A 27,784-nucleotide genomic window follows, 5' to 3' on the forward strand; every position below is an offset into this window, starting at 1 on the left:
GCAATTTTATAAAGTTTTAATTAAAAAACTAGACCATCAAATGGTTTTAAAATCAGATCCAACAATACAAAACTATGAAAACCAAGCAAATATGAAGTGCTCATCACCTTTTCATCTTACAAAATACACATTTGATGAGACCTTTTGATCGTTGTTTGCATCACTCTATCACACATCAACAAAACATTAGCCTAATAATCCGGTAAGCCTGGAATGGGGAATTTTTCGGAAAAGTTTTCCACTTCTGTTCTGAGTTGGCTCGCCTTGGCGTGAAATGTTGGATCTTCAGCCAGTACTTTTTTGAAGTCTACAAGCTTAGGTCCAGAGACTTTCTGAATCTCCTTAGCAAGCATAAGACCTGGAAAGCACACCATAAAAGATAAGTTGACATCATTTATTAAAATTCTGAATTAATAAATCTTGCACAGCATCATCAGCAAACCCAGGGAATTAGGCTGGTGGGGGAACCACCGACCCCCCCAGCATTCTGGGGGGTACCCCCCACTTAAAGACCGGTACTTCCTCCCACAAAAATGCTTCAAAATTTCATACTTCTATGTAACACAGAAAAGGGTTACCAGAGCTTAGTGTAAGAATGGCAGCCACTATTTTGATTCGATAATATTTGCAATTTTAACACATTTCAGAGTTACAAATATATGAGGGTATGCATTTATGAAAATTAATTGAAATATTTTTGTCCACAGTACAGTTACTGCTTTTGATGCAAATAGTGGGTAGGTAGTGACCCTTTTGACATTAATACGCAATATGTAGAGGTCCGTGAATTTCGCGAGACGCGATACCGCGAAATAAAACGAAATAACGCGAAATCGGTGAATAAAAACGAAATTTCGCGTTTTGTGCGATTTTAGGTGGATTAGCGAAAAAAATCACATCTAATGAGTCACAATCTATTAAAGCCTAAGCCTTCATTGTTTAACGCTGCTGACGTTCATTTGCTTTATCTCATTACGATTCCAAGGTCAATTGGCTCGTTTAGTCTCGCGCATAACGCACCCGCGTAATATCGCGCACTGTAGTGACTTCTGCGCCAGTATTTGCCGTTAAATTTATCACAGCCTCTCTCTTCGATTCCCATGTATCAATCCTGAAATATTTAGAAACAGGCGCTTTCTCACCTGAAGAATTAGATATCATGAATTAAAAATGTGCGGAAGAAATTTAACGCGGCCGCGGAAGAGCGGAAATACAAGCTCACGCGCCCGGGACGCGTCAATGCCGAGTAGTAATTCCGGTGACTCTCCGCGACGCATTAGACAGCGTTATTGGATAACTCGTTGCAGGAAAACCTTGAGTGTGGGTCTAATGTAACAATTCGTTGACTTAAACACGGCCGCTGGCTGGGACCGGGCCGCCGTTCACTGCACGCCCCACAGCGTAGCAGAGAGCAGTCTCGTCTGAAAGCGGCCTGAATTTCACGGCGTCATGACGTGAACGGCGACCGGCGAAAAGTCGTTTCGTCTGAAAGCGGCCTCAATGTAGCACTGCTTGTATATCACGCCGTAGACGGCGCACCGCCGGGCCGGATTGAAATGGGCGCCTGCGCCGTGGTGATCACGGCGGCCGTCAACGCCGCCATGCCGTCAACTGCGCGATTTGATTCGTTTAAAGACATCCATAGACACGTATGGTTATTTGAAAGCACGAAGCGCTAGCAGGAGAGGAAGGGAAGGAAGGAACAGAAAGGATAGGAGGAGAGGGGGTTCTCCTTATTAGCAGACGGATCATCAGATATTCGGCTCTCCACTGAGCTACAATGCAAAAAAAAAATCATTTTAACATTGGCCAAATCTGATATCTATTTTTTCAAGTGAGAAAGCTTCTCATTCTAGATGCTTCGTTAAAGCACATCAGTAGGAATACACAAACCTGCGAAAGAAAGGGGACCCGCTAAATGACAGCTATCATTTGAACACACAGTCTCTTAAGTCAAAGAAAACAAAGGAGGAGCTTGTTGCTGCTACTATAGAAATTTTTAAAGGCTTTATTTAGTGTTGAGAAACTTGACAATCCAAAAATTCTGGAATGGCTCTTATACACACACATAAGTAAACACATATGAGGTAGCGGGAATATGCCGTTTGCCGATCGTATTCACCAAGACTAAATACTTGAACAAGTCACATACCTTGAACGAATGTAAGTAGAACCATTTCTTTCATTTAGTTTTATCAGAAATTTTGAACAATCGAAATTGTGTTAACTGTTATGTAAAATGCTTAATATAAGCATAAGTATTCATGAAATGTGAACCATAAAATAATAAAATTCCTATAAACGTGGGAAATTGTAGCATTATAATAACACCGCCAAGATTTTCTATAACACCGAAATCACATGATTTTAAAACGAATTTTAGCAAAAAATAAAACCACTTTCACGGACCTCTAGCAATATGCAATTTTTCCCGTTTTTAGAGCCGAATGCCACAAATGCAATCGTATATGTGTACATAAATACATATATGTTTAAAGGCTTTCTATGATATATTTTCAGCATATCTATGTTTCCTTGCAACATAGACTCAAGTTGTAATTTTCACATTCACTCTTACCTTTTCATTTAGTTTGAATGTCTAACTAACAAAAGCCTCATTTGCATGATACAAGTTAGATGTATTCTGATTTTGTACCTAAAATCAAACTTCATTGCCAGAAGGTAGTCCTTCTGACGGTAGCCTAGATAATAGAGATGGTGGAACAAGATGACAATCAATTTCCTCTTATCTGGTGCAGGGGCACAGCTAGGAATTAAAGCTAGGGGGAGTTATAAATGAAAGTGAAAAAACTTTGTGAATGTCCACAGTAGTCAAGTACGACGCGTTTCAGCGATTCATCGCTATCATCAGGTACAAATGCATGGTTTACGTCAAGTCGTTTAAGTCTTATATATGTACATGTATGGTTATGAGTTGGTGGAAGTGGGAGAGGGGTTGGGGGGTAAAAGATGGGGGAATGGAGTGGGGAGGCGGTTGGGATACATAAGGAATTGGGGTTCGGTTGAAGGTTTTAGCGGGGGCAGGGCTAACAGCGGGGAATGACTAAGGAACTCAATGTTGTTCATGAGATTTAGGGGGGGTTTTAGGAGCAACTAATACTTACAGGTGTGATGCATACCCACCAGGGTAAGCAGGAGTTGCGGGGGCCCTCCTCCCAATTTTTTTTAAGAATAATGGTTCAAAATGGCTCGTTTCACGGCCTTCTGATGGATATTTGATTGATCCTTACACTATTCTATAAGTAATACTGATCCAAATAAGTAAAATGGATTAAACTTAAAAATTTCTCTGAGCTCTGGGGGGGGGAAGGGTTTTATCCCCCAAAACCCCCCCCCCCACTCGCTGCGCCACTCATCTGGAGCACATATTTTTATCACTGGTCCAGACTACGATGGTTACTGCTGAGGACTGTGAGGACGAAGAATGAAATAACCCTGACAGTTTCAATCTGAGCCAACTTTAGGTGCATGTGGAGCTAATCACTGCAGATCTGAATATGTAATGGTATTAGCTGCGATTGAAATGAAGGGGATACCAATGAATGGGGTGATCCTAATTTAACGACGGGATGCCGTACAAGATTCAAGCCAATGGTGAGGAAATGGAGACCTGTCCTCTGATACTTTCCCAAATGCTCATATAGTTGTCACAAACATGCTACCACTATCACAAACAGTGACTATTCGCTCAATTTCCACCAAATTTTTCTTAAAAGACAGGTTATAGATATATGTAATTGTTACATTAAACATCAATTACGCAGCTCAGAATAAAAATGAGTCGCTACAATCCTCTGGAGAAATAAATGATTTTATTCATCGGAATTCTGCTCCTTATTGGTTAAGTCCAATTCCCGCGCAGTCGAATATTTTGTCGAATGGCCTCAGACTCAGGGGCGCAGGAATATTGTGCTCACAGCGCACTTGACTTGTGACAATGAAAACTTACCGATTGGTGATAGAAGGGCTAAAGTTAGACTGCTGCTAGATAAGCTAAATTCAAACTTTATGCTTCACGACCCCTTATTATATATATATATTTTTTTAGATCACGAGATGTGGGTCAATGTCGTGAAGCATAAAGTTTGAATTATACAAGGAAGAGAAGATTGACCCACATCTCGTGATCTAAAAAAAATATAGATAAGCTAAATGAGATATTCATAAGTAATTCACCAAATGAAACAAATGTTTCCATTGACGAATCGATGATCCTTTATTTCAGCCTACATGGATGCAATCAGTTCATCTGAGGTAAGACGATCGTCTTCGTACAGATTTATATCATGGTTGCTGATGCAAGGGGCCTTCCAAGATGCCTCTTGGCATAGGTCTGAGTGAATAAAAGGTATACCAGTTGCAAATGTACATATTACAGAAAAACTTCCCAGGGATATCATTTCTTTCTTTTTTGACAATTTCTTAACAAGCTCTAAGATAATGTCAGAAATGCGACGGAGAGGTATAGAAGCAACAGGAATAGTTAGGGTAAACAGAATGAATGAGGTAGAAGAACCATGATGAAAAGATCAAGGGGAAGGATAACAATGCCTTCTACATGCTGTCGTACGACATGGGGGTTTTCTCTCTTCAGCACGCTCAATGTTTCTCGTTTCAGTGTAAAGAAAAATAAAAATTGACCAGCCATTGCTTATTTTGCACTGTAATAAGAATATGGGAGGTGTTTAATATTTCAATAATTGTATATTTCTAGTGATAATTAAAGTTTTTTAGTACATATGTCAGTTCAGTTTTTTCACAAGGGCATTTTTACACCATTGACAGCTGATAACTGTCAAAAGGGTAGTAAACAACCCATCCCACTTTATATAAGGAGGGAGTCATAGAATATTTTAAGTATTTTTCTGATGATCTGGATGAGGAGATGATAAAGAAACAGCTGATATTAATACACTTTAGCAAAAAAAAAAGTTTTCGGCATAATTGGGTTAAGAGCGCATGCAATCTGCCTCCTTCAACAAGTCCTTATTCGATCACTGGGTGCGAGTTATCCGATTCAGGTAATTAAAAATTGAGGAAGATTATTATATAATTATAAATATTGTGAACAAAACACTCACCTCTGTGAATAAAATCTACAACTTTGTCAATGTCTTCTTCTTTAAACCCACGTGTGGTGAGAGCTGGAGTTCCAAGCCTTATGCCACTGGGATTCAGTGCACTTTTGTCTCCAGGTACTACAAAAAGAAAGCACATTATGAAATACAAATACATGATATCAATCAATTAGAAGCAAAAATAGCATACTACGTCAGTGATGCCAACTATAAATGATGAAGCTTTTATGACGATTTAAGAATATGTATAAAAAGTGCAATGGGAAGTTTTTGTAAGCTTATCCTTTAAAGTTTTAGAAAGTGCTTTTGTAATAGTACACTAATAAATAATGAGGTAAAATAACATTACCAATATCAACCAGACAACTATTTCAAATTTAATAATTTGAAAGTTCTGTTTTCAACTTTCATCACTTAAGTGGCTAATGCATCTTTCACAGCAAAAATAGCTCTAAAGCAAGACATTTGTTTTATCAAGTCCTATGCTTGCAGTTTTATAGCTCTTCTCTAGTGTAGCAAATATTAACACAATAACATCCGTAATTAAACTCTTGAGAGTGTTATTTATAGCAATTTCCATAAACTTAAGCTGTGCCGGAAATCTCCCACACACCATCACTTTCTCCTAACTACAAACTACGTGCTGTTGCACGTGAAATACTGTATGAACGAGTGTAAGACACGCACTCCTATTTTCCACTACACAGCATTACACACCTATATTACACTGCACAGCATTCCAACCTTCTGTTTTTGCAAGTCTTCAAATGAAAAATTCCACCATTTAACTATGAAATCTCCATAATTTAATTATTAAATTTCGGGTCATTCCATGTCAAATCAACCAATATTTTGACCAAATGACACCCACCGACTCGGATTTTCATGAAACTTGCCATAGTCATGCATTCTGGTATAATTAGAAATTGTGTACAATTTTAGCCTCCAATTGTCAATTGTTAATGAAATATGAGCAATTGAAATTTGGGCGTGACCCCTAAAGTGCCGCAACGTGCAACATACGCTCCGACGCTCTTTTTAGTTAAAAAAAAAAAAAAAAAACTCATTCATGGTCAAGGGAAAAAAATGGCTCTTTTTCAAGGCACATAGATATTACACAATTTAGAGGAGATACAAGCTTATACTCATGATTATACAATATTGGAGCATGCATTATCTCACTATAGCATATGCTACTGGCTCTTAGAGTATGAAACACATATGCAATCATGTGAATGTACTCCCCCACGTACTGCTAATTTCGTGCTATCTGAACTATTCAAGCATAGGGAGTTTTGATTTAAAAAACTACATGATCCACGGTACACTACTACATCTTACATTCATTTTAATCTGTATCCAAAGACCGGATACATTTCATATCCAGATGTATTGACATCACAGGAATTAGGGGTCACGTCCAAATTTCAATTGCTCATATGTCATTAACAATTGACAATTGGAGGCTAAAATTGTACACAATTTCTAATTATACCAGAATGCATGACTATGGCAAGTTTCATGAAAATCCAAGTCGGTGGGTGTCATTTGGTCAAAATATTGGTTGATTTGAAATGGAATGACCCTTTCCTAAGTTTCATCAATTTAAACTATAAATATGGGTTTTAAAAAATGACCCCTGAGCAACTCTTAAAAAAACAGTACACATTTTTTAAATTAATTCAGCTTCATCTGCTAAGAGAGTACATTACATGCTAGGTATTACATTTGTGAGCTCATAGAGGAATAAGTTAAAAAGAATCACCCAATAAAGTGGCACAGACGATGCCACTACACCAATAAGCTCAGATTTAAGTGCTAGCTAGCCTTTGACTGTCACTAGCTGCAATCTCAAACTATAAATCATGATTGAGTTCAATAAAAGAGAAAGTATTGGGTAATATCGCATTAAAATATTTTACGTATACCAATGATAAGATGACCCACACTTCCCAGCTCAATGGCATTACCAACATCAATCAATTCATGAAGGAGGGGCTGAGAGGACCAAAGAAAGAAAAATGCTGAATACTCAAATACATGTCCAGCGAGCAAGTGCTCTGACTTTCAAGGCTCCAGAGATTTCTTCCATACTTCAAAATGTAAGTTCTGATTTATTGTTTCCTCATTTCCATGCTTAATTTTCTTCTTATGAGTAGATATTTCTATTGGTGGAATATTCTCGTTGCCTGAGCTATTCTGCTGATAATTTCATTCTTGCATCTCCCATTGCTAGTTTTCCTGCTTCCCAAATAACTGAATTCATTTACCACTTCCAGTATATGTTTCCCTATTGTAATGCTGCTCCTGACTCTTCTAATCTTACTTTTCCTCGTGCTTTTTTTCCTGCTGATATCTACCCATCAACTCATAATGAATTGAACCTTTTTCAAATCCTTCTCTCAAAATCAATTCCCTTGTAAAAAGCTATAGCTTGCAGTCAAAGATTGATAATTTGGAATGCTTGGACCTGACACATTCCAGATTAATGATATTTCTAGTGAATAGATCAGTTCCCTGAATGTAGGTTTCACTGCAACATGGATTTTTTTTCATAACGTACATTGCTATCAGCAAAAATGACGATTGCTTGTTGAGTGAAAGGTCAAAAAATGAGAAAAAACATCACATTCATAAAATTTATGATTTACAATATGATTAAAATAGATTCAGTACATTTGCCATTCTTTAATATTATTCCTCTGTAAATCGCAAATGTAAGTAATAAAAGTGATCTTGATGAGACCACTGGTGAATGGAGGAACTAGAACATTTCTCCCCCCCATATTCTTCAATGAGCACCTGGTGCAAATTCATGCAATTTTCACAGCTACTACCATAAGCTTATCAGCAATTATCAAATCCTCGGATCGCATGCAATCCCAATCCAAAAAACAGCAATCTCCTGGGATAGATTTTAGGGCTTGATAGATTGGGCTTGCGGAGCTCATAATGTAAACTTCAACCCAATTCTATTCCTCTCATGGTTAAGTCCAGATAGTTCTAGGAAAAGACACCATACATTCATGCCGTGAATTCTGTTGTGCGAAATCACCACATCTAGGCATCCGAAGGCACTTTTAATGACATATTTTGCATAAGAAAACAGCAAACTAGTTGACAAGACTCTCGCAAGATTAGCATAAACACAGCCAGTCACTGAGGCGGCAATTAAGCCACTGCGATAGTCATATTTTCAGTTATACAGCTTTAAAAATGGAAATTTCGAGAAACTCAGGAAAACCTGTCGGTTTTCTACCATATACCATTTAACCCTTTCACTGCTGTTCAATCTCGGAAAACCTTCTCCTCACATGCGGCAAATATGTTAAAATGCGTTTCGCTGGGCCATGGAGCAGGTACTTTTAGAATGGGCATGGTACACCCCCATAGGGTCGCAAATCCGGAACCCTTTCCTCGACGAGCCCACCCTTGCTAGCCCATCTCTTGGACCCTCCGAGCGGGGGGCCTCCCTCCCGAAAAGTGATCGCTCTGACTGCAATTTGGAAATCAACCAATCTATCTGATCTTCAAAAAATGATTGTTTGCATCGCACTTCAGGCAATCAAGTACATCTTTGTACCGTGTTTCTGCGATGAAAAATAACGATTTTTATTAACTTTGCCAAAAATGTGGCTGCGGACCACCGTAAATTGGCCATTTTAGCAAAGTTAACAAAATCGTTATTTCTCATCACAGAAACACTGTTCAAAGACGTACTTGATTGCCTGATTGGCAAGAGTGTGATGTAAACAATAATTTTTTGATGATCGAATTGATTGAAAGATTTTCTTTCAAAATGCAGTTAGAGCATTCACTTTTGGGGAGGGAGGCCCCCCGCTCCGAGGGTCCAGCGAGGGTGAGCTCGTCGAGGAAAGGCTCCCGGATCAGGGACCCTTCGAAGTGCTTTGCACGGCAGTTAGGAAGAAAAAGTATGTTCACAGCAGCGTGCCGTGCAAATGTACCAGGAACGTTCACCGCAGTGAAAGGGTTAAAGAGGGAAAAACAATTTCAACATAATGTAATGGCATGATATTATTAGATATGTATAATTACCTGTATTTTTGTTGCATGCAATGGAAATTTCTTCAAGTATCTTTTCTGCCCTAGCACCAGTTAATCCTGCTGACCTCAAGTCAACCAATATCAAATGAACATCAGTGCCTCCAGTGGCAATGTCGTAACCATGTTTCTGCAGACCGCTGCAAAGCCTCTTAGCGTTTCGGACAACCTGTTTTGGTTATGAAAAAAGAAAAACCATTGATAAACGAGGGCCATTCCATTCAAACTCTCGCAGGAGGTGTAGGATAACCATTGTGGATATTTACAAAAATTGTGCAGACTTATATCTTCACAAAATCAGCCAATTTTAATTTTCTCAGTTAATTTTTCAGAAAATTAGTGGCCAATTAAACAAAAAACATTTAAAAAGCCACTATGGTAGACCTGGAGGGTGTTTCAGAGTCTCCCTTTCCGATCGGATCGGGAGACTTGATGCCGATTCTACGTCACTTGCTATCAGCCAGGCAATCCGTGCGTTTCAGACTTGCTTCCTATCGACTCAAGGCCGGCTTTCCGATAGGATAGAAGTCGATTGGGCTTGAGGTGCTGGAAAGTCATTCCGTTTGTGAATGGTGAAATGTTATAATGCTGTTTTTTAATAATTATTTGGCTCTAATAAAATAATACCACTTTATTTCATGAGTGCTGATATATGTGGATGTTCTGATAGAGTAATATACGTGTAAGTGACTTTAATTCTCATGTAAATTAGACAATAAATGCGCAGACTATCATTCTCAGCGCACGTTCGTTTGCATGTTATTTGGACGAGTAATTTGGCAAAAATAACGTGAAACAAGTTGGAATACATGGCGTAATGACTTACAAATATGTAGGTAGCATAATGCATTGGAAACGTCTCCGTGGGTTTGGAAGTATAACAATTTGTCTAGTTTGATATGATTGTGTGCGTGACTTTGCATCGTAGTTACATCGAAATTAGACGTGGTTATGTACCTAATACAGTTGATTCCATAGTGTACATCCTAAACATTTGTTTTAATATGAAATATTAGTTCAAGCATAACGGGAATAGCGACGGTAAAAACTATATGGAAATTATATATATCCACAAATTTCATAGGAGCTGTAAAAAGTGATGGCGGTGCAATTGATTAGAGCTCTCGCCTGCATACTAAGAGTCACGTGTTCCAATCTCAATCAAGGCGATTAATTTTTTTTCTCTGTTGAATTTTCGCACGATGACACGTAATTAGTATATATATTTAAAGGAGCAACAATAGTAACTGTTGGTCATTTTCGTACCAAATAAAATAGTGTTATAAAAATAACCCAAGCATGTATGTGCAAAACAGATAATAAATCTAACCACATTATTTCAATCTACATATCTGGAGCCATTGATAATAATGGACACCATTCTACCTAATTTAATCACTGTATTTCCTTCCAGCATACCTTCACTTTTACGGGAAATTTGTAATATGTTTACGGCATATCAGGAAGGGCATAACATCATTTATGATGGTCAATATTCATAGTGAAATGAGATACACAATGAAAATATGACAATTTAGTTAAACAATTGAGTAATTAAACCATATGTTGTCAGAAAAAAGGATGGATTTCCCGACTATCTGTAGTTTAGTTCTTATGATACACGAACTCAACAATCAACTATGCTCTCACGAGAAAGAAAGAACAAACTCCTTTAAAATTTACATTCATTCCCATAATTTGCTCAAAACAATAGGTGATTACATAAAAAAAACTACAGACGGACAATTTTAAAATTATTTTACCCCCCAACAACGTCAATTATGTGATAATCCTATCTATCAGCACTTATGTATGCCCGTATATACCTCTCGCCTCCCTAGAGAAGTGTCAGACCTGGCGGAAGGTTGTTTTCGCTGCTCACTTGTCTCTTGAAAACCGTGACGTTTTATCGTTTCCTGTTTAGGATGACTATTAATGTCATACCAAAAGCGGAACGCTTTCCAATAGTACGTATGAAACGCACAGAAGACGAGCATAGGATACGTTCCAAATCGACTCGGACTGAATCCGTTTCCGATGCTGCCAATCCTATGAGACTCTGAAACACCCTCCTAGGGGTGAAAAGTCAAATTTCAAATGCCTACCATCTGGACAATCATAAGACTATAAAGAAGAAAATTTCTTTAATATGGAGAAATTATGTATTCATTATTTTCATTAATTAGTAAGAAATTAGCTTTAAGTCCAATGCGAAGCACAATGTAATTTCATTATTGTTAAAAACACAGACATGGTAACTTTGACAACTTTTTAGCCATGGAAAGTGCTGCAAGAATGAAAATGAGCTCGATATGCCATGCCTACACACATAGTAATGGCATTGCATTTTTGAGTAACAACAATATTCTAGCCTTTTTATCAAATAGGCGAAAAAATAAAATTTTGCAAAAAAAAAGAAGAAGCCAAATGTCATTGAAGCCATTTTTGAATTTTCCAAGTGAGGCTGAATTACATCGGAAGCCTTACGTTAAAAATTTTCTTGGAATTCCACGTGGGCAAGATTTTGTAAAAATCTTACCCGCACAGAATCCCGAGAAAAGTATAAATATGCATTCTGTTCTCCGGGAAAGTGTTAAATCTTACATAGTGGAAGCCTTGTTTAGCAAGTACGCCATATTGAGAGAATCGCACTACTTGATGATTCGCATATTCAGAAAATTTCAGTACATTCAACTTAGTACAGTGGTACCTCGAGATACGAGTTTGATTTGTTCCGTAACCTTGCTTGTTCATCAATTTTCTGGTATCTCAAAGTAATTTTCCTGATTGAAATGCCATTAATCTGTTCTGGCCTCAAAAAGGCTACCCCAATTGTTATTGCTTAGTGTTTTTCAATAAGAAAAATGTATTCATAAATAACGAATATGGTAGTAAACATAGTAAAGAGAATGTAAAGAGAAAAAAAACTGATTTAATGGTAGATTTTCATTTTGGTCACATGCAACTCACACGAAACTTAAATGCTACAGTAGGTGCAGGTGCAGGGCCGTGTGCAGCACCACTGCCAACCGTTCCTCATATCTCAAATTTTGCAAATTCTGGGTTCCCACTCCAACTACATTATAAAATTCACTGTTTTTTTTCAGGTTTTCATGGTCTAAATGTCATTAAATTCACGGTTTGTAGATAAGGCATTTTAGGCAGAAATATTGATCACGTAACATTCATCGGCCGATTGGGGTAGCCTTTTTGAGGCCAGAACAGATTAATGGCATTTCAATCAGGAAAATTGCTTTGAGATACCAGAAAATTGATGAACAAGCAAGGTTACAGAACAAATCAAACTCGTATCTCGAGGTACCACTGTACTAAGTTGAATGTACTGAAATTTTCTGAATATGCGAATCATCAAGTAGTGCGATTCTCTCAATATGGCGTACTTGCTAAACAAGGCTTCCACTATGTAAGATTTAACACTTTCCCGGAGAACAGAATGCATATTTATACTTTTCTCGGGACTCTGTGCGGGTGGAATTCCGAGAAAATTTTTAACGTAAGGCTTCCGATGTAATTCAGCCTCACTTGGAAAATTCAAAAATGGCTTCAATGACATTTGGCTTTCAAAAGTTTTATGAAGAAATTCACGGCTATTTCCAGGTTTTTTCATGATAGACGAAACTCACGGCTTATTCACGGTTTTAAGGTTTTCACGGCTGAGTGGGAGTCCTGAAATTGCATTTCAAAGCACAACTTCCCTCGTATGTTAGGGCACTTGTATCTCGAGGTACCACAGCAGGTTCCACTACATGCACAGACATTACATCCATGATACCATGACTAGAGAATGCAAGACATCTTTTAGCATTTAACAAAGATGAATGATATGATAATTTTGTATTACCTGCAACTGATACTCCTTAAATTCGGGGGTTTTTGCCTGTTTCATGGCTGTAGCAATGGCACCAATTGCATGGTTGTGGGGTCCACCCTGGAGGCCAGGGAACACTGCTTGATTTATCTTACTTTCCAAGTCATACATAATCTTCACACCATTCTTATCAACAGACTTAACACCTGTAAATTAAAAGAATAATTACTTTGTAGTTATTCATAACATCAATAGCTTATTGGACCATATTTGTGAGGAAAAATGTAATAGTATGCTGAAATGACCAAAATATAGTAAAGACATTACAAAAACAAACAAAATAATGGTAGAATGGTTGGAGAGTAAAATTAAGGAGATGAAAAATATAAGAAGAGGAGCAAGACAGGGCTAATGCACAGAATGGGAGAAACCTCCACTAAGGAACCACAATATATAAAAAAACTGGAGAAAACATCTGTATTAAGGCTGGTTTACAGAAATAATTAACGCGGACTGCACACAATCAATTTCCGCATAACCACAGCAACACATTTCCGCACATAAGGCATTGAAATTGAGTCAGGTTGTTTCTTCACTTCATCGATGAGTTTTCTGCAGTTTACTTCTCTATTCCATACATTATTTTTTACTCTGCAGTATCTTATGCCACCATTTACGACTAGCTCTAGCAAAGCATGGTTGCAAATCACACAACACTGTGATACCAAGTTTCACGCTACTTTCACTGTTTTTCCAAAATTGGCCAAACTTCATGCTAATTTCACAAGTTCTGCGTTATTTTTTTCCATGAATGCCACCACTGATACAAGGATACTGGAATCTCACTCAAAGTGCTTCGCACCGATGGTTCATTGCAAACTTTCTCCATAAATCACCATTTACAAAGAAACCCAGTCCAGCATGAAGAAAAATACTGAACTGAACCTTCCCTCAGGAGGTAGAAGTTCAGGCATTGGTTCCAGCCACGCAAATGACATCACTCTAACAAATGTTACACTTAGAAACATGTAATTATACCACTTCATATACAGCACACTCCCAATTGTTCGGGCTAATGATGGGAAGAGACAGCACGAATCATCGGAAAACACGGACAAACCAAACTTTCACTTTAATGTCTTGTTATGTTCATAATTTACTTAAAGAAAACAATATATTATAATTTATGCAGTCATTCTGTTATTTTAGAGTGCTTGCCAGATTAATTGAGAGCTTTCTTTGCATGTCCGCGATCTTTTTAGTGGCAGTAACATGGTTGCACTCGTATTATTACTGCTCCACATAAGACCTCGTTTCACAAACCACGTGATCACGAATACTGAATAGTGGTTTTTGCATGAATGCTTCAAAACACTGCGCGACGTCGGAAACTACTCTTTCAGGCACCATGCCCTGAAGTCGCTTCTCGCACAATTTGCCCGTTTGCAACTGCTGCGGGACGTGTATCCGTGATCACGGAGAGCGGTCGCACACTACGAGTCTAGGAAAACAGGAACATGGAGCTCCTGTGAATGCAACTAGCATGCGATTGCTTCCGTTTCACGAAGGGGATTCTAATTGAAATAATAAATACGGTGTATCCTAGCATTAAATGGAGTAATTCCGGTGATTTTGCGTTTGGTTTTATTTTTCATAAAGATCGTGGAAATATTGAGTGAGAGTGAAAATTATGCACGGATAATCCGCAACCGGATAATCGGGAGTCTGCTGTACATGAAAATTTTATTTTAGAATTCTAAATTATGTTTGGAGTTCCCCTTCATACTGACCTAGAATTTTTTTTCTCAAGTATCTGATTGGGCACTGCCACAAACTGATTGGCTCATCAGAACAAGAATGCCAACATGCCCAAAAATTTTCAATCTATCAACTTAACACAGTTATCGAAACCAGGAATAGGTTAAAAGTATGCTCCCAGACATTAACTCACGTGTAATCATGCATTATTCATTATTTAGGAGATGAACTAGTAAACAGATGAGGTAAATCGCTTATACTCCAGTTTGAAAACAGGATCAGTGGGCATAAATAAGCAAGGAAATAGGATGAATCGTAAGTATCATATAATGTCTGACAAATTTGTTGTTGTTGTTGTTTCTTGTTACACTTCATTATTTAATCATTTGTTCACAAATCCCATGTAAAAGGTCTTATGTACTGTTTTGGATTTTAATGCAAATAAATAAAAAAAGTAGTGAGTAGACTCCAAGTAATGATGATTCTGAATCGGTGTTAATTCAATGCTACTGTCCTATGGCTGCCATCTTCAAAATCTTGCATTTTCCCATCAAATGTAAAGGAAATAGATAAGTTGTACGATCAAGACGTGATTGACAATAACTTCCTCATCACAAACAAGCATTACAATGGCTCCATTAAAACGAAATTTACCAGTTATTGTTTTTTTTTAATTTTGGAAGCTGGAATACTGGGAATCAATCTCGAAATAAAGCCGGGGGTGTAAGGGCTGGAGGCCCTTGAGTTGAGCTGGGTCCCAAATCAGAGGAACAAGAATGATTGAGCAATTCCACCACAAAAAACGAGCTCCGTACAGAGAAGTTTAAAATACGCATCCTTATTCTACTCTTAACCCTTTTGCGCCAGGCTCCTTCATGGAAATGTAGGCTGCATTTTCCGGGTTTCACCGCGTCGTGGTTGCGTTGGTGACAACAGTTTCTCCTGCATTCCAGCAGGCGTCTCCAGGTCGAAGTTAAATCATTCCAGCAGGAGAAACTGTTGTCACCAACACAACCACGACGCGGTGAAGCCTTCGCGCCAACTCCTTTATGGAAAGTTGGTTTTTGAGTAGAAGGCTTTGAGCATTTCTTTTTCGCCCTGTACGGAGTTATTTCTCGGCAAAGAATTGTCCAGGTAGTTGCTTCCTCCAATTAATGACCTTGCCTAGCGGGATGCCGGACCCTTTCCTCAGCAACTGGGCAAATATAATCCTTGACCCTTTTCCCGAAGGCAGCCCATCATGGCATACTTTTGCGGTCAGTTTATTGTTACTAGGGCGATTTCAATTTTTTTAAAATTGTTACTATTGCAGCAAATGCCAGTTCATCAATGTATACCTTTCATTTTGCAATGACTCTAGAAGTTTAAAACGAAGTTCTACAGTTATTTTTAGGGTTTTCAGCAAAAGGGCATTACATCAACTAGGTGATGATGAACTCCGTTAATATGAATGCTAGAATTCTGTTTGAAATTTCGAACCGTTTGAAGTTTGGAATTTCGATCAACAGAACATCCAGAATGTAATTCTTGGCTTTGATTTTCAATAAATGCAACACGTACGTTTTTCGTTATTCTAACTTATAAACAACTAAGTGACCAGGAGCACCTTCCTTGAGTGGGACATTAAGTGCCAGAATGGGCCAAGATAATCCCCACATGGACAATAAGAAAGGGTCGGACCTCTCGCGCCTAGGGACCCACTTGGCATGCTTGACCGCAAAGCCGTGAAAACACAGCCTTCGACCTTTAGCATCGAAAAATTCAAGCCGAGAAAACACGGCCTTTGGCATTTAGCATCTGAAAATTCAAGCCGTGGAAACATGACCTTCGTAGGGAAAGGGTTAAGATAGAAAAGGTTTTTCCTCTTGTAGGCACCAGCAGTAAAGGGTTAGTGAGCTAAACTGTAGGCATCATCACAGGAGTGAAGACATCGTGAGCTCATGAAAAGTGGGGAGCAAGTTAAGGGATAATGGCTGATTGAAGAAGACTTTTTTCTCCCTATTTCATCTTTCCCTCCCATCAACCTAATTCTTTCAATGAAGAGTAATTAATGAATAGTAAACAAACCCATTATTCTTTCAGCATAACTACAGTTCTTCAACACAATAATTACCTTTCCGGAAAAAGATGACTCCAGCTCGTGGACCTCGTAAGGTTTTGTGTGTGGTCGTGCTGACTACATCACTGTATTCAAATGGGGATGGAATAATACCAGCAGCAACTAAGCCACTAACATGAGCCATATCAGAAAATAAATATGCACCGTTCTGGTCAGCTACCTCTCTGAATTTCTTGTAGTCCAGAGCTCTTGAATAACAACTGATTCCTTAAAATTAATAAAAAGAAATACTATCAGTTTTTTGCATTCCAAAGACAAAATGAAACATTCCAACTTTTACGTTAACTAACCAGCAACAATCACTCTGGGTTTGAAGAGTTTGGCAGTTTCAGCAAGTTTATCATAATCTATGAGTCCCGTTTCGGGGTTTACTTTGTATGGCATAGATTCGAAGAAAATTGAGGTAGCAGAAATTCTTTTTGTGGCTGTCATGAATCCGTGAGTCAGGTGACCGCCATCTGGAAGATCCAAGCCTGTAAATGGAAAATAACATTTTTAATACTCCAAAACAGTTGAACTCATGGTCACACGGGAGCCTTAAGGATTTCTTTGCATGAGTTACAAGAAGGCTTGCATATACATTTAGCCTATTATTAGTTAATATAAATCTCATGAAGAAACTGTCCCGATAGATATGTATACTATAAAAATTTCATACATTTTTTTTTGTCTTAACAGGTAAAGATAACAAGTTAAAATGTTTTCATGTCTTTGGTGGTTGTAATAGAAAGTATTTAATATTGTTAATCTAGAGAAATCGAACGCATAACAGTGGACTATTGACGATTTGCTGTTACAGCTTTTGACTATTTCTTATCTAGGGATAAAAGTTTAGATTTCATATTACATATCAATGGCTAAGTTCTAAGAACAAGTATCTCAATATTTGGTCGGTTTGACAGGTATCTTAAACAAAGTGTAATAAGTAAAAAATAAAATTCAAGCAAAAAACAACTCTTTGTTCGCAAATAAATGCTTCTTTTTCAGTTTTATGAATTTTTTTATTTTAATTTTGGAGCACAATTAGAAAAATTTAATAATTTTAAATGCTCTCCTGAAAATTTGCTATTTTTGAGATACCTGTTGTTTGAACTTGGCCATCGATATATTATTTTGGTTTTTACAGCTACTTTTGTGCCCCTTGGGCATTATGTCATGGCACTCATTATAGACATACCCTTGCAAGTGCCTACATGTTTCATAAAGTACATAGTAACAAAAGAACTTATGATAAAGAGCAAAACAGAAACATGAATTTCCATGCATCTCAACAGCTAGTGCCAAAATTACTTACCCATAATTCTTCCATGAGGTTCCACAATGGCAGTATAAACAGCGAAATTGGCAGGTGATCCAGAGTATGGCTGCACGTTAACACCCCATTCTTCAGGGTTCAAATTATATGCTTCTAAACAACGCTTCTGGCAAAGCAATTCAATTTCATCTATGTACTCATTGCCACCATAATACCTGAAAAAATTAACACACTATGTAATAAGTTACTAGAATATATAAAGTAAAGCGGTACTAGCTACGGCAATAACTTAACGGAGTCATTAGCCATGCACAAAGCCTGCAAAAATTCCACAGAGAAAAAAATCATTCGCCTTGACGGATTTCAACCATGATTTGATGTCGAGTTCTCAGCCAGTTAAGCAATAAGGCATCATTCCCAACCATGTAAATTTGTGGGCTATACTGGACAAGATGGTCTGGACTGCTGAGAATATAACGTGATTATGTAGCAGTCCAAGTCATTTGCACTGTACCACAGCCCGAGAGCAAAGCCTAAACTTTGAACAAAAGTATGTGTCAGCTCTTGACTAATTTAAGTATTGTAAGGGTGTCGCTTGCTGTCTTGTGTCAGCTCGGTTTCGCTCTCGGGGTAATGGAAGAATCGCAGAGTCACGTTCGAGTGATGGGTCCAGTATCTGAAACTCATAACACGTTGCAACCTCTCGCGTGGGATCCATCCTCGTGCATGCCTCTAACACCCTATCCCGATTAACACCTTGCAACCTCTCGCGTGGGAATTGGTCTCCACGTATTTCTCCAACACTTTATGCTGCTTAACACGTTGCAGTATCTTGACGTTGGAAGGCGTAGGAAATGCATAATCATGCGGCCTTTTCCTGCCAATAGGAAGAAGTCGAGAGGGTCACGAGACAGAAGCCACACGGGAGGCAGCCTCTTGAAGAGAATAGGCAAGAGGAGTCTTACGCTGTATGTCGGAGGGGGAAAATGTACCTGTACTTGGTGAATTAAATGTGTGGAACCAGACGTCTGACTTGTCATCTCACTCCGCCTTCTACGGACCTGGCCCTTCCTATTAAGCTTAGCGCTTACAGTATACAGGGTGATAGCATAGTCACCCATAATGCACAAATTCTATGAAAACTTAACTATCCAAAGTACGTGACCGTAAATGGGGAATCCATATTCAAACTCCATTAGTTATCACCATAAGTTTCCTAGGCCAATGCTTTTATATAATGGAAGACAACAGAAACTGACTGTTGTGACTGATTATGATCCCAATGCAACGAGACACTTTAAAAATCAGCGTCACTCAAATACGATAAGTTTCTATTCAAAAATCTCTAAGAATTCTCAATGAGCCTTCCTTCATGTCCAGAAGCATCACAATGCTGGCTTAAAATAATATTTCTAGAAAGCTCCATTCCTTCATCCTAGCCTTTGCATGCTAAACATGGAATGGAGCCAGCCTAAGGCTCAGAACAGTGATCCTGGGATGCTTAATTTAGAGAGACATGCATTCATTTTATGATGAATCATGACTGTATTGATTCTTCTTTATTGCCGTGAGAATGGATGATGGCATCAGCAGAGAAATCAAGTTTGAAAGCTTTCAAAATATAGTGCCACAGAAGCATGATGATGGTCAAGTAATGGATAAATCATGTGAGGATTGCGGAGGTCCGAAGACCAATAGGAGACAGGAGGAGGTGAAATTCATTTCAGTTCATCCACATCCACCAACTAAGATATTGATGAAAATTGAATGTAGTCATGAAACTGAAAAATTCTTCTCCGCTATTGCTACCAGTTAATTCTCCTACCCCATTTGAAGTTTGAGTGAAAAAGCAAAGTTTGCAAAAGTGTTTCAAAGATTGTGGCCACTGAAAAATATTCGTACACCCAGAGGAATATAAATTGTCTCAGTCTTGCTTTACATCCAATTCTCATAAAACTTTGCATGTTTACCATAGAAATCATGAGGATTCCAAATACTAATTGAAAAATATCCTCAGATTTTGAAAATTCTCTAAATCCTCATGCCTCAAATTTTTTTTCCCAAACAACCCTTTTAACCTCTTCAGTGGTACGCCCGGAAAAGTTCCGGGCCTTGCCCCACTGCCCAAAACGTTCTACCCCGGAAGATTTCCGTGGTAAACTTAGAATCTAGTTCGTTCACTCCCGAAACCTTTCCGGGGCAATGGTACTATTATGCTAGTAGTTTATATGTTGCCCATTAGATGTCTCACTCTTATTAGGAAGCTTATACCACCTAGCGGTGTTTTTGGGTATTGTTTAGTGATATGTATAGTATGGTGTGCACTGTGCAGTGTAACCCTGAACGATGGCAAAAAGCAAAGAAAAGAAACTTCGCCTTGATGAAATTTGTTCTTCCTTAGAAAGAGAAGATGACTCAGAAAGTGAATATAGCCCATCTGAAAGTCAATCTGACCTAGAGTGTAGTAGCAGCGATGATTACGAGTCATATGAGGAACTATCTGACGCGGAGAGTCCAGACATTTTGCCGCAAAATGTTTCCCCAGGTACACAAGAACGTCATTTCCAGTGGACTCAATATGACATTGACCAAGCAGAAGATGGGTATGGGAAACCAATATTTGCTGGTGTTGCAGGTGTGTGTGTTCCACTTAGTTCAGATGTTTCTCCTCTGCAATGCTTCGAACTTTTCTTCACTGATGAGTTCGTGCACCATGTTGTAGTCGAGACAAATAGATATGCCAATAAGTGCCGCGAGGATGCTCTAAATTCAGACGTTGGTTCCAATGCGAGGATAAGGTTGTGGAATGATACATGTGAGAATGAAATTAGACTTTTTATTGCATTGATTTTGGCAATGGGTATTATTAGCAATCCCGAATTGAAGCTATATTGGACCAGAGACTACATACTTCAGACTCCTATTTTTTACGAAACGTTTTCTCTGAAAAGGTTTCAGTTGATTCTGCGTTACCTGCACTTTATCAATGATGAAGATGCGGGCAACACTGATCGCCTCAGGAAAATTAGGCCACTGCTGGAAATGCTTCGATTATCTTTTAGAAAAACCTATTTGCCGGAACAAAATATTTCGGTAGATGAAAGCCTTATGCTATTCAAAGGAAGGTCACTGATGAAACAATATATTCCTCTAAAGAGATCAAGGTTTGGTATAAAAATATTTTTCATTTGTGAATCTCAATCAGGATATGCCTGGGACTTTTTCATTTACACTGGTCAAGGGGAGGAAAGGCGGGGTGATGAAAGTGCTTCGCGGAAACTAATAAACCATGCTTCTGTTACTAAACTTGTGATGTGTCCCCAACTTGTTGCGAAAGGATATGTTATATTCATGGACCGGTGGTTCTCAAGTCCAAATCTATTCCAAGAGCTGCAATCTCATGGTTTCGGAGCCTGTGGAACAGTTGACTTGCGAAGAAAGGAAATGCCGAAAGAACTGCAGACAGCAAAATTGAAGAAAGGTGACGTACTATGTTACACATCAGGAGTTTATTCTGCAATAAAATGGCGTGACAAAAAAGATGTGACAATGTTATCCACGTATCACAGGGGAAAAATATGTGAGACAGGAAAAGTAGACAGGAAAACCAAAGAAGCAGTGAAGAAACCAGACGCCGTGATAGAGTATAATGCTAATATGGGAGGAGTGGATCGATTGGACCAAAAAATAAAACCGTACGAGTGCCTCAGAAAAAGTCTCCGATGGTATAGGAAGCTATTCTTTCATTTGATGGACATTAGTATTGTAAATGCTCATATTGTGCATGGAAAAAGTGGCAGAGAAAAATGCACTCTCCTACAGTTTAGGCATAAAGTCATTCATGGACTTTTAGAAAAGTATGCCATGGAAAGAAAAGTGGCCAAAGGAGGAAGACCCTCGAAAACTGACCCACCTATTCGTCTTACTGAAAGACATTTCCCAACGCATATACCAGCCTCAGAAAAGAAGAAGTTTCCCAGTAGAGTATGCCGAGTTTGTCCCGGAAGGAAAGAAACTAGGTGGGAATGCAAACAGTGCGGGAATATTCCATTGCATCCCGAAAACTGCTTTGAAATGTATCACACGAAGAGAAAGTATTAGATTTGGTTTGTAATAGCAATAACATTATTTATTTAAATTGGGTATGCTTATATTAATTTACATCATGGGGCACAGTATGATCATACTTTAAATACCTGTAATGTGCTTAATACTATATTAAATATATTTTTGTAAGACGTATTTACTTTTTCAATCCATTTTTAAGCTAAACATTATAAAAACCCGCCCTGGGGGTATAACTTGGGGAAAATTTAGACACCACTGAAGGGGTTAACCCTAAAAGATGCCAAACTTTGATAATAGGGTAGTTTCCTTCATCAAAGAAAACGAAATACATTGATTGCGATTCCTTACCCACCATTAGTGTATTCATAATGTACAAATTAATTGGTTTTACAAATCCCAATTTAGACGAATGGCAATGGTCAATTTTAACCTCATTTGAAAAAGGCCAGATTGGCGCCCATGCGATTCCGCTCCACGTGACGTAACAGGGACCTAGTTTCTACACGAGTATATAGGAGTTTTTCATCGTCAGAGATTACCAATGCATGCATGAGGCACAAAGCTCAGGGAAACATGTCTTAATAATCACCTATTAAAACTGCCTAAGGTCAGAAAGTTTCCTTCGTTTGATAAGGTATTAATAATCCTTATTTAAGCCAAGCGCTACCAGCTAGCAGGGTACTCTGCTAACTGCTAGCATCCTGCGTCATATCAGCGCACAAAGCCTCGCCCCAAGGTCACCTCACTTGCGGCAGCGGGAACCAGAACGACGTCACATGGAGTTTTCCCAGCATTCATACTTAGCCGTTGCGTTTTCGCGCAATTGAAAATTTTCACTTTTCATTTAATCGCGAAAAATAGATATCGTCATTTAAAAATCTAGAAACGTTAAATACATACTCCAGGAGCAATAATCTTTTGATTTAGGCAATAAAAAATAATGGGAAACCACCCTATTGATTACAAGATTTATGGAAGAGTTTCTCAATCATATTCCAGCCAGCACAGGCCACAAAACCTCTCCTACACATACACAGACCCTCTACATGTAACAATAAGAGTGGATCCTTTTGAGAGAAACCTCAGAACGCATTGTCGAAGTAAAGCCTATGGTAAAAAGTGCACAAGTTTTTTTATGATCTCATTTGCTTTCTAATTAGCTGAATTATGCATGAAAGCCTGTCGTTGTTGCCAGGCATCAACCTTCTGAACAGAAAATGTTGGAGAATTAACCATCATTCTCAGTTCACCTAGGGCTACTTTACTACAGACGAGCCCTAAGTTCAATTCTTGAGTTGATTTAACACAATAATACACAATGATTAATTTCTAGGGGAGAGCTCATGGGTGGATAATGGAATTTATTAAATGCTATTATCACACATAATAAATCCACTACAAGCATATTCTCCGCCTAATGAAATAGGTCCTTATAATTACATGAAAAAATTAAAGGGTGTATTAGAAGAGAATTTGCTTTACACATATGCACAGAGCAAAAACTGTAGCATTTGAAATTTTCATAGCAAATGAAATTTTCTTGGCGGACCATATTGCTTCAAACCACACCAGAAGTTACCCACTTCAATAAATTCACTTATTCATAATTAAATCTGTTTCTGAGATGTTTAAGCAGTTTTTCAGTTAATTTGTACATCATTTAAATACGTGATAGCGTCAGGCCTAGAAAATGAAGTGAAACAGCAAAAGTATGAAGTGATATTTGAAATCGGCATTGGCATTGCAGGCGGAAGGGAAAATTGCAACAGTGCTTCCACTAGGCCTTATATGAAGGTCGTGTGGGATAAGATACTATCGAATCACTCTGAGATATGAAATGCATATTTGGGAAATTAAGATCATGGGGAGAGGTAGACGAAATTAATAGTTATTCCTCCCTCAACAAAGATAATTCGAGCATTACTAAGGCTTTCAAGGTCTCTTTAAACAGTACAATGACGATCTTAAGTACACTAGGTAACGATTGCACATGTACTTACATGAGGAATATTTAATTTCTGAGCATCCATTCGGATGGCAGAAAATGCTTTAAAAATGCATCGTGTGAAAATATGCTATTCTGACGAAATGGCAATTGATAATTACCTCTGTCCTGGTAATCCTTCAGAATACTTATTGTGCAGACATGAGCTGAGGCATTGCAGAACGGGCAGCGACGTGAAATTCTCTGAAGCTATCATTTCAAGGCCCCTTTGTTGCCTTCTTCTCTCTTTCTTGATGATGTCGAACAATTCTGGATCAGATTCCCAAATATTTTGGGAAAGCATCCCCATGTTTCCACTCATTGTTCTACCTGTAATGGAATACGATTCTTTAGCTGAGAAGATGGATACTATTGCAGTCTAGCTCCAGAAGTAGTGGCTTAGGCATTCGTAGATGATGTGACGCTGGAGAGCACTAAGTATTTCAATATAGGGCAGAAGTCGTCATGTATGCAAGTGACATAGATAACCTCGTAATCAATGTAAACATCACTTGCATCACCGATATCCTTCAACCAACTACGTACCAGAAAAGAATGAATCAAAATCTTGACGCAAGTTTTCAGCAGAAGGCGCATGAGATTTTTAACTGCGTTACGTAAGAGCTTACGGCATGTGACAGCCAAAAATTTAGATTGAGACCACTAAAAATACAATGAATGAAATGTAATGAAAATAAGCTAAAGACAAAATATGACGAACCTTGCAGACAAATCACAGCTTCAGGGAAGAAATTCCGCGATAATCTCTCACCACCGGTTCCACCAAGCTGAAATTCACTTACCACCTGTTACTTACGTAGTTGTGATTGGTCTAATGACATAGCGCGCCAGACTGCTCAACCAATCAAATCCGCTTCGCAGGTACCCGCGAGATGCGGCTGTCGCCGCGGTAGTGGCCTTGTCGTCGTGAGCATAGATACGGGGTGGATAACGTTGTCATGTGAGCGAAATCATATTTGCTAGAGATTAAATATTGGCGCTAATGAAAATGCGAAGTCCCTCGGAATGGCCGAAGGGAAAATGTCGGTCCCTTTGCAAACTTATGGTTTCCCCACGGGTTGGTCGCGAATCTTCGTCAATTTTACCCTCCCTCTATACTCTTGTTGATTAATGAAGAGCACCCCGTTTATTGCAGTTGCTGCATTTCTTTCCTTGCTTAAATTATATGGAAAGGGCAATTACAAAGAAATGAGATCCTTCCCCTCCATAACCGCAGACGAGAACGCGGTCAAGGTTTCGGAAATGCAGATCTGCTGACCGATTCGTAACGATGATTGCGTAATACTCAACCCTCATCTTGCCCAGACGTAATGAGATAAATTGAAAAACATAAGAATAACCGCAACATTTCCTTATGACGCATATACGTTGAATATTTACCTATCATCATACGCAGAAACCACAAGGCAGCCCATGGTGAGGGGACCTCAGCTAATCGCCTTAAGGTGAGAATTGGGATGAGGATGAACAGCCCTAAAGAGAACACTGCCTCAGGTGGTAAATTACAAATGTTTGCCAAGTGAAGATGCTCATTACCCGATCATTACAGAAGAACTAGATGGATAGTTCTGTAGGTTTTTTTTGCAGAAACTTACATATTATTTGATGGCTATATTACTAATAAAAACGAATATATTTGGATCTATAAAAATTTTCCTGCAAAAGTAATTTATCCCGATAATAAAGGCTTATTCTAGATATCTTCTTAGGTGGGAAAGAAAATTTTGGCCCCCCTCCATCCTAACCCTATAACCACATTTGGGTTTTTTGAGTGCATCTTACACATTTGTCAATTTTCAATCAAGGCTTTGCAAGAAATTAAAGCTTGCTTCTTTCAGTGTAAGTAAGTACGAGTTAGCCGTGGAAAATGATTCTATAGTGAGACCTTCATTACCATACACTCCAACGTGTGAATTGTAGGGTCGTTACCATTGTTAAGGCATTATAAGGTCTCGTTAATAAAGGGGGAGAGGAGAGGAAGTGAGAGGTGGTATGGGGGTGGGGGGATGATGGAATGAGGAGAATACAGAGTGAGATTAAAGTCAAGAAGACGAAAGAGGTCTGAGCAAGGATGCTGACTTACAAAAAATATTGGGGGGGGCCCAAACCGGGGATCTTGCCCCAGGAAATTTTATAAGTAGTGAGTTTTAAGTTTTTTAAGCATTTTAGAAGAGTCATATGATCAAAATTACAACCCTGATAACTTGAATCTCGATATCAGGACACTCCAGGAAAAATCGACCAGCCTGACATATTTTTTCCTCACACCCATAATGAATTTTTGAGGGGGCTCGGGCCCCCTCAGGCCCCAGGGAGTCGGCGCCACTGGGTCTGAGCAAACTATTTCAATGGAATCCTTCCCTAGTTTTTCAGTTTAATTGAAATTTATTGATCTTTCTAACAAGTTATCATTAAGGAACATAATCTGAGATACTTCATTACTAGAAAGTATATTCTGCCTCTTGGTGATACTTTGGCAAGCTTGGGAAAAAATGCATTCTCTAGGAACTGCCTACAACACTAAGTATGTACCAGAGGAGTGGTGCACTCAGGAGAGGCTTCTTAAATGTGACTTGCAAGTTGCCCTGCTCTGTTTGAGGAGTCATATTAGTGTGCTAACCTGCTCACACTGAGCCTATCACTAGTTTGGATGCTTGTGGAACAATCATTACAAATTTGAGAAACGTGAGATACATGATTAAAAAAGAGTGACATATGGGTGTATGCCACGTGTCGTAGTGGAGATTTCCCCAACGTTTCGCGACCAACTGCTGGTCACTTTTTCAAGGGAAAGATTCATCCATCATTCCCTTGAAAAAGTGACCAGCAGTCGGTCGCGAAACGTCGGGGCAATCTGCCCTATGACACACGGCATACACCCGTATGTCACTCTTTCTTAATCAGCATGAGCCGCGAAAGCTTCAATCGTGAGATATATGCCGAAAAACCAATGCACTTCAGGACTGCTACAGAGGTGCTCATCAGAGAAAGCAGAAATTCCCACCGTTCGTCAATCAGGAACCTCCTCAGCTGAGATCATGCTAAATGTGCCTTCCCGGCTTCAAGGTGTGCCTTTTCAAGACTACTGTCCACCTTCTATCAAACTTTGAGTGCTGTGGCACACTCTCTTGTACAAAAAAGAGATATTTAAGTATACCGGGACTAACCACGGTGATAACTTTTACAGAGTCACCCGCAATGCACTAATTGTGCAAAAAATCCACTAGGAAAAAATCATTCGCCTTGACCGGGATTCGGACCCGGATCCCTCCATTTCTGGCCAAGTGCTTCAGCCACAGTCCACAAATTTCCACAGGGGAGAATGATGCCGCGGTAGCTTAACTGGCTGAAGCACTCGACCGGAAATCGAGGGATCCGAGTTCGAATCCCGGTCAAGGCGAATGATTTTTCCTCGGTGGATTTTTTGCACAGTATGTGCATTGCGGGTGACTCTGTAAAAGTTATCACCATGGCTAGTCCTGGTATACTTAAATAAGTCTAGAGTGAACACCTCTTCATGTTCAAAGTTCGGGCTATACTCTCCGGCTGTGGCGCCGTGCGCACGACTTGGACTGCTAGTCGTATAATA

General features: G+C 38.9%; 1 protein-coding gene across 3 annotated transcripts; it reads right to left on the bottom strand.

Moving 5' to 3' along the window:
* On the bottom strand, positions 1-25,257 carry LOC124156017 (serine hydroxymethyltransferase). 3 transcript variants are annotated; one of them, XM_046530300.1, is made up of 9 exons: positions 24,992-25,257; positions 24,297-24,504; positions 18,162-18,337; positions 17,158-17,340; positions 16,862-17,074; positions 13,024-13,196; positions 9,156-9,330; positions 5,103-5,219; positions 1-358 (listed from the first exon to the last, which is right to left on the bottom strand). In XM_046530300.1, exons 1-9 carry the CDS (start codon positions 25,014-25,016, stop codon positions 192-194), a joined length of 1,437 nt encoding a protein of 478 aa, XP_046386256.1. In that variant the 5' UTR covers positions 25,017-25,257; the 3' UTR covers positions 1-191. The 3 variants fall into 3 exon arrangements, with proteins under 3 accessions (XP_046386256.1, XP_046386265.1, XP_046386273.1); XM_046530309.1 differs by lacking the exon at positions 24,992-25,257 and adding an exon at positions 24,896-24,981; XM_046530317.1 differs by lacking the exon at positions 24,992-25,257 and adding an exon at positions 24,721-24,810.
* Positions 25,258-27,784: the final 2,527 nt, after the last annotated feature.

The sequence above is a fragment of the Ischnura elegans genome, chromosome 1 (genome assembly GCF_921293095.1).
Source record: "Ischnura elegans chromosome 1, ioIscEleg1.1, whole genome shotgun sequence".
NCBI classification, from domain to species: domain Eukaryota; kingdom Metazoa; phylum Arthropoda; class Insecta; order Odonata; family Coenagrionidae; genus Ischnura; species Ischnura elegans.

Excerpts from the sequence above, each read along its gene's own strand:
- LOC124156017 (XM_046530300.1), bottom strand. The coding sequence starts at position 25,016 with ATGTCATTAGACCAATCACAACTAC. Across the intron at positions 24,505-24,991 it reads ATTAGACCAATCACAACTAC|GTAGAACAATGAGTGGAAAC; the intron begins GTAAGTAACAGG and ends ATTCCATTACAG. Across the intron at positions 5,220-9,155 it reads TGCATGCAACAAAAATACAG|TACCTGGAGACAAAAGTGCA; the intron begins GTAATTATACAT and ends TTCTTTTTGTAG.